Source organism: Saimiri boliviensis, chromosome 14, assembly GCF_048565385.1.
Source record: "Saimiri boliviensis isolate mSaiBol1 chromosome 14, mSaiBol1.pri, whole genome shotgun sequence".
Taxonomy (NCBI): domain Eukaryota; kingdom Metazoa; phylum Chordata; class Mammalia; order Primates; family Cebidae; genus Saimiri; species Saimiri boliviensis.
This window is the reverse complement of record NC_133462.1, coordinates 13,947,424-13,954,832: the sequence shown is the minus strand read 5'-3', so window position 1 is coordinate 13,954,832 and position 7,409 is coordinate 13,947,424. Positions and strand designations below refer to the sequence as shown.

The 7,409-nt window shown below is 55.2% G+C and overlaps 1 protein-coding gene across 1 annotated transcript; it reads left to right on the top strand.

Moving 5' to 3' along the window:
* Positions 1–205: 205 nt before the first annotated feature.
* Positions 206–4,844, top strand: IRGC (immunity related GTPase cinema). The gene is made up of 2 exons (XM_003944520.2): positions 206–312; positions 3,325–4,844. Exon 2 carries the CDS (start codon positions 3,391–3,393, stop codon positions 4,780–4,782), a length of 1,392 nt encoding a protein of 463 aa, XP_003944569.1. The 5' UTR covers positions 206–312; positions 3,325–3,390; the 3' UTR covers positions 4,783–4,844.
* The last annotated feature ends 2,565 nt before the right edge of the window (positions 4,845–7,409 follow it).

Here is a 7,409-nt window from a genome sequence, read left to right as displayed (position 1 = left end):
GATGGAGATCACGGAGGACTCTGAACAGGTCTCAGTGTTAGAAAGATCTCTCTGGCATCTTTAGGGGGACTGGAGGGCCCAGCGTGAGTGGGTGGTGACCCCATGAGCAGCTGGGACTTGGGGTCCCTGCTCCACATCTGGGCCCCGCCCCCTGACATCACTGTCACATTATTGCACCAGGGCTGGCTGACCAATAAGCTGCTGCTTGCTATTATAATGGGTCCTAGCAACAGAGTCTGACCTTGGGCTAAGAGGGAAGGAGATCCTATCAGTGGGGAGAGCGTGAGGGGAGAGGGAGAGCCTGCAGGGCAGGTGAGTCCCCCAAAGGCTCTCTGGCTGGGCCTCTGTGAGTGGGTGGAGCAGGGGCTTCTGGTCCTAATCCGGACCCCTTCAGCCTGAATTCCAGCCACTGATTTGTCTGCCGTTTGCTGCCAGGACCTGTCCCAGGTTCCCACTCTTCCCACCGCAGACCATACTAGGGAGAGGGCACATACAGGAAAGCCCCCGGCCCAGGATAGGAGGCTCTGATCTGGAGGGAATAATGTTGGGTTTTTTTGTTTTTTTGTTTTGTTTTGTTTTGTTTTTCTGAGATGGAGTCTGGCTTTGTCGCCCAGGCTGGAGTACAGTGGTGCAATCTTGGCTTACTGCAACCTCCGCCTCTGGGGTCCAAGAGATTCTCCTGTCTTAGCCTCCCAAGTCGCTGGGACTACAGGCATGCGCCACGACACCTGGCTATTTTTTGGATTTTTAGTAGAAACGAGGTTTCACCATGTTGGCCAGGCTGGTCTCGAACTCCTGACCTCAAGTGATCCACCCGCCTTAGCCTCCCAAGGTGGTGGGATTACAGGCGTGAGCCACTGCACCCAGCCAGGAACAATGTCTTAAGGACGCATTTCCTTGGGGGGGGGTAGAGTGGAGCAGCAGAGGATGGGGTGAGGGGTGGGAGGTGGAGAGATGGGGTGCAGGGGACAAGGAGACAAGCGGGGAGGCAGGGACATGGGGCTGAAGGGGGAGCAGCTTTCTAGGGCGGCAAAGGAGCCTGGGGACCTGGGTTTGGGTCCTGGCTGTGCCTCTGATGGGGAGACATCACTTGTCTTGTCTGAGCCTCAGTCCTTCTCCCTGTCAGCTGGGGACAGTGATCCCAGGTGTGAGCAGCTCTCCCAGGCCTCCCTGAAGAGCCGTAGTGAGTAAATGTATTTTAGAGGTGATGGGTCAGAGGACAGTGAGTGGGAAAGGCAGGACCAGGGAAGCTCCTGGCTAGGAGGAGGGATCTGACGCAAGACCATCCAGACAGGAGCTCCAGGGGGTGGGAGGGGAAACTGAGTCCTGGGAGGCAAGGGCTGCCATGGCAGCGCTGGGGTTTCATGGAAATGACTCCCAGTGTCCAGGTGGTCCCCATGCCTGGCTTCCCAAACCCCAGGGTGTCTGAACCCAAAGTCAGCCTAGGGCTACCTGAACAGGGTTCATGGTCATCACAGCAGCCCTGTGAGGTGGGCAGGAGTATCCCCCATGGGGCAGCTGAGGCTCAGAGAGGGTGAGGACTTGCTCAAAGTCATACAGCTAAGAACATTAGAATGATAAGAATGATGACGATGGCAATGATGATGCCAATGATACGTGGCACCTGCCCTGAGCCAGGCTCCCTCCCTGTGGTGTCAGAACTTATTCAAGTCTCAGAGATCCTAGAAGGTGGTTTGCCATGACTGTCGTTAGCATTCTCAGCTTACAGACGAGGAGAGTGACCGGGAGAGTTAAGTAACTTGCCTCACATCACTCAGTGAGTAGGTGGTGGAGCCAGGATTTGATCCCAGGCAGTGTGGCTCTGGATCTGGGTCCCCTTCACCCTACCCTTCAATCCCAGACACAGCAGGAGTGCAGCCATTTCCTCTAAATGGGCCCATGCCACAGGCCAGGAGCTGGGCTTAAAGCCCCTTCCTCTGAAGCTTGGCTATGTAATTTGCAGAGCCCAGTATGAAATGAAAATATGGGGCCCCTGGTTCAAATATTATAAAGAATTTGGCTGAGTGCAGAGGATCACACCTGTAATCCCAGCCCTCTGGAAGGCTGAGGTGGGTGGATTGCGAGGTCAGGAGTTGAAGACCAGCCTGGCCAAGATGGTGAAACCCCATCTCTGCTAAAAATACAAAAATCAGCCAGGCACGTTGGTGGGCACCTGTAATCCCAGCTACTTGGGAGGCTGAGGAAGAGAATTGCTTGAACCCAGGAGGCGGAGGTTGTAGTGAGCCTAGATCACGCCACTGCATTCCAGTCTGGGTGACAGAGTAAGACTCTGTCTAAAAAAAAAAAAAATCAGGCTAGACATGGTGGCTCATTTCTGTAATCCCAGGATTCTGGTAGGCTGAGGCAGGAGGATCTTGATCCCAGGAGTTCAAGACCAGCTGGGACAACATAGTGAGACTCTCATCTCTACAAAAAATTTAAAAGTAGCTGGGTATGGCGGCGTGCGCCTATGGTCCTAGCTATTCAGGAGGCTGAGATGGGAGGATTGCTAAAGCCAAGGAGATCAAGGCTGCAATAAGTCATGATTGCACCACTGTGCTCCAGCCTAAGTGACAGAGAGAGACCCTGTCTCAAACAAACAAACAAAAAAAGAATTTCAGCCAGCGTCAGCAGAGCATTAAACCTAGCACAGGGCCATTCTAAGCACAGAGCCTCCAGGGCAGACACACACTCAGGAAACTGACCTGTGCCTGGGTTACCCTGGAGACTCCAACCTTGCGCCAAGGGGCCGCTTGGTGGTCATGCCCATTACCCAGAGAGGTGATTCATTTTGTCCCCAGTCACACAGGAAGTTACTGGCAGAAGAGGGATGTGAACCTGGGCCTGCCAGACCTCAAAGTCCCCTAACTTGTGCCAAAAATGTGTCCCCAATTCTTTTTTTTTTTTTTGAAATGGAGTCTTGCTCTAGTGCCCAGGCTGAAGAGCAGTGGCACAGTCTTGGCTCACTGCAACCTCTGCCTCCTGGGTTCAAGCGGTTCTCCTGCCTCAGCCTCCCAGAGTAGCTGGGACTACAGGCACGTGCCACCACACCTGGCTTATTTTTTGTAATTTTAGTAAAGACGGGGTTTCCCTGTGTTAGCCAGGATGGTCTCGATCTCCTGGACTCGTGATCCACCCGCCTCAGCTTCCGAAAGTGCTGGGATTACAAGGGTGAGCTACCGCACCCGGCCAATGTGTCCCCAGTTCTTGAGGGAGAAAGAGAGCTGTGGGTTTCCAGAGGGACTTCCTTCACATCCGTGGTGTCTCTCTCTCTGCCCCATGCCAAGACCCAGGATGTGTGAATGGCTCCCTTCTCCTCCGCAGGCGCTGAGGATCACGCGTCCTGTGACTCTCCCCTGTCCCCTGCCACCCTCTGAACCACTGGTCACCATGGCTGCTTCGAAATTGCCCGCGGTGCCTGGGGAGGAGGAAACCACCATCCTCATGGCCAAGGAAGAGCTGGAGGCCCTGCGCACAGCCTTTGAGTCTGGCGACATCCCCCAGGCCGCCTCTCGCCTCCGGGAGCTGCTGGCCTCCACCGACAGCACCCGCCTGGAGGTGGGCGTCACGGGCGAGTCCGGCGCTGGCAAGTCCTCCCTCATCAACGCCCTGCGGGGCCTGGGGGCCGAGGACCCCGGCGCGGCTCTCACGGGCGTCATCGAGACCACGATGCAACCCTCGCCCTACCCACACCCACAGTTCCCCGACGTGACCCTGTGGGACCTGCCAGGGGCCGGCTCTCCAGGCTGCCCGGCGGACAAGTACCTGAAGCAGGTGGACTTCAGCCGCTACGACTTCTTCCTGCTGGTCTCCCCTCGCCGCTGCGGGGCCGTGGAGACCCGCCTGGCCGCCGAGATCCTGTGCCAGGGCAAGAAGTTCTACTTCGTGCGCACCAAGGTGGATGAGGACCTGGCGGCCACGCGCACCCAGCGGCCGTCGGGCTTCAGCGAGGCCGCCGTCCTGCAGGAGATCCGAGACCACTGCGCCGAGCGGCTGCGCGCGGCCGGCGTGGCCGAGCCCCGCATCTTCCTGGTGTCCAACCTCTCGCCGGCCCGCTACGACTTTCCCACCCTGGTGTCCACCTGGGAGCACGACCTGCCGGCCCACCGGCGCCACGCCGGCCTGCTGTCGCTCCCCGACATCTCGCTGGACGCCCTGCGGAAGAAGAAGGCCATGCTGCAGGAGCAAGTCCTCAAGACCGCGCTGGTGTCCGGCGTCATCCAGGCCCTGCCGGTGCCGGGGCTGGCGGCCGCCTACGACGACGCCCTGCTTGTCCGCTCGCTGCGCGGCTACCACCGCAGCTTCGGCCTGGACGACGACTCGCTGGCCAAGCTGGCCGAGCAGGTGGGCAAACAGGCGGGGGACCTGCGCTCGGTCATCCGCTCCCCGCTGGCCAGCGAGCTCTCGCCTGAGACTATCCTGCGGCTCTATTCCCAGTCGTCTGACGGCGCCATGCGGGTGGCCCGCGCCTTCGAGAGGGGCATCCCTGTGTTTGGGACGCTGGTGGCTGGCGGCATCAGCTTCGGCGCCGTCTACACAATGCTCCAGGGCTGCCTCAATGAGATGGCCGAGGACGCCCAGCGCGTCCGCATCAAGGCGCTGGAGGAGGACGAGCCCCAGCCGGAGGTCAGCTTGGAGGCGGCTGGTGACAGCGGCGTGGAAAAGGGGGGGTCCGGTGAGGGAGACGGCGAGGAAGCCCCGTTCTCAGCCCGCAGGAAGCTCGGCCTCCTTCTTAAGTACATTCTGGACACCTGGAAGAAACACGACTCAGAAGAGAAATAGAGTGCAGCCCCGCCCCCCTGCCTCACCACAAACTAAGTCTTAACAATATCCAGCCAACCAACCAAAAAGGCCAATGTGGTGAATGTGAGGCTGCAGTTGCCTGCGGGGTGGGCGTGGAGGGAGCTGGGGGGAGCCTGCGTCCTGGGCAGGGCAAAGGAGGGGGCCTCAGGGAGAAGAGGAGGGAGGCAGGTGGGCCCAGGGCCAATACGGTGGTGTGAACGGGACAGGAGTGACCTGGGGAGGGAGGTTGGAGACATGGATGGTGGACCCAGGGTTCCCAGGGCTCCTTGGTGAGGTCCCCAAGTGGCCAGGAGGAATTTGTGGAGCACAAGACAGCAGGGATAAGACAGGAGGATTGCATCCTGCTAAGGTGCTTTTGATTATATTTTATTATTTATTTTTTTTGCGACGGAATCTTGCTCTGTCACCCCGGCTGGAGTGCAGTGTGGCACGATCTCAGCTCACTGCAACTTCTACCTCCCAGATTCAAGCAGTTCTCCTGCCTGAGCCTCCTGAGTAGCTGGGATTCGAGGTGAGCACCACCTCTAATTGAGCGCAGCTAATTTGAGCCCACCTAATTTGAGCACCCAGGCTGGAGGCTGGAGTGCTGTGGCACGATCTTGGCTCAATAAAACCTCTGCCTCCCAGGTTCAAGCAGTTCTCCTGACAGCCTCCTGGTTAGCTAGAATTAGGAGTGAGCACCACCACACCCAGCTAATTTTGTGTGTTGGGGGGGAGGGGGGTTCTTTGTTTTGTTTTTTTGAGACTGAGTGTCCAGGCTAGAGTGCTGTGGCACGATATTGGCTCACTGCAACCTCCACCTCTCAGGTTCAAGAAATACTCCTGCCTCAACCTCCCGAGTAGCTGGGATTATAGGCACACACCACCATATCCAGCTAATTTTCGTATTTTTGGTAGAAAGGGGATTTCACCATGTTGGCCAGGCTGGTCTTGAACTCCTGATCTCAGCCTCTCAAAGTGTTGGGATTACAAGCATGAACCACTTCACCCAGCCCCTGCTGGCCAAAAATTGGCCAGGCGTGGTGGCGCATGCTTGTAATCCCAGATACCTACTCAGGAGGCTGAGGCAGGAGAATCACTTGAACCAGGAAGACCAAGGTTGCAGTGAGCCAAGATCTTGCCATTGTACTCCAGCCTGGGCAACAAAAGCTAAAATCTGTCTTTAAAAAAAAAAAAAAAAAAGAAAAAAAAAGAGGCCAGGCACGGTGGTGGCTCACACCCAAAATCCCAGCACTTTGCGGGGCCAAGAGTTCAATACCAGCCTGACCAATATGGTGAAAAAATCCCATCTCTACAAAAAATGCAAAAATTAACTGGGTGTAATGGCGGGTGCTTGTGGTCCCAGCTACTCAGGAGGCTGAGGCACGAGAATCACTTGAACCTGGGAGGCAGAGGTTGCAGTGAGCTGACTTCCCACCACTGCACTCCAGCCTGGGTGACAGGGCGAGACCCTATCTCTAGAAAAAAGGTTTTTTTTTTTTTTTTTTTGAGATGGAAGTCTCACCCTGTCGCCCAGGCTGGAGTGCAGGGGTGCAATCTTAGCTCCCTTCGGCCTTGACTTCTTGATTTTGATGCTTTGGGTCTAAGACTGATGCATTTGCTGGGTCTGCGGTCACCTGCCTCTGTGCGATTGGGTTGGGGTGTGTGTGTGTGAATACTGGGACCTACTGAAAGGCCCTGGGTCTTAACATGAGGGCAACTGTGTATTGAGATTTCTAAGCCAGCTGGCCAATATGGTAAAACCCCATCTCTACTAAAAATACAAAAATTAGTTGGGCATGGTGGCACCCACCTGTAATCCCAGCTACTCAGGAGGCTGAGGCAGGAAAATCGATTGAGCCTGGGAGGTGAAGGTTGCAGTGAGCTGAGATTGTGACTCTGCATTCCAGCCTGGGTGACAAGACTCTGTCTCAAAAAAAAAAAAAAAAAAGAAGAAAAGAAAAAAAAGAAAAGAAAATGCTAAGTTTAGAGATTCATGTCTATATTTTTATTTTTCACTTTGACACACTGAAACCTAACTTTCCCCTGCTCAAGACCAAATTAAAAAGTAACCATAACAACAAGTCATAACAATGGCCAAAGTGTCTGAGGCATCACCAGTAATAATACTGAGAGTGTAACCACATGCTAGGCTAAGTGCTTTATATTCGCTAGCATTTATTCATCACTGCTAGGTACTCCTGGCTCCTTATAGCCTGGGAAAGGAGGCTCTCTTACTGTTTACATTTGGCACTGAGAGAATGATTAACTTGCTTGGCTAAGAGCCGACGCTCACACCTGTCATCTCAGCACTTTGGGGGGCCAAGGTGGGTGGATCGCCTGAGGTCAGGAGTTTGAGACCAGCCTGATCAACATGGTAAGACCCTGTGTCTACTAAAAATACAAAAATTAGACAGACATGGGTGGTGGGTGCCTGTAATCCTAGCTACTCGGGAGGCAGGAGAATCGCTTGAACCCAGGAGGTGGAGGCTGCTGTGAGCTGAGATTACACCACTGCACTTCGGCCTGGCTGATGGAACAAGACTATCTCAAAAAAAAAAAAAAAAAAAAAAAACTTGTTCAGGGCTGCTGGATAAGCTATATGGGGTATCTGACTCACATGGCTG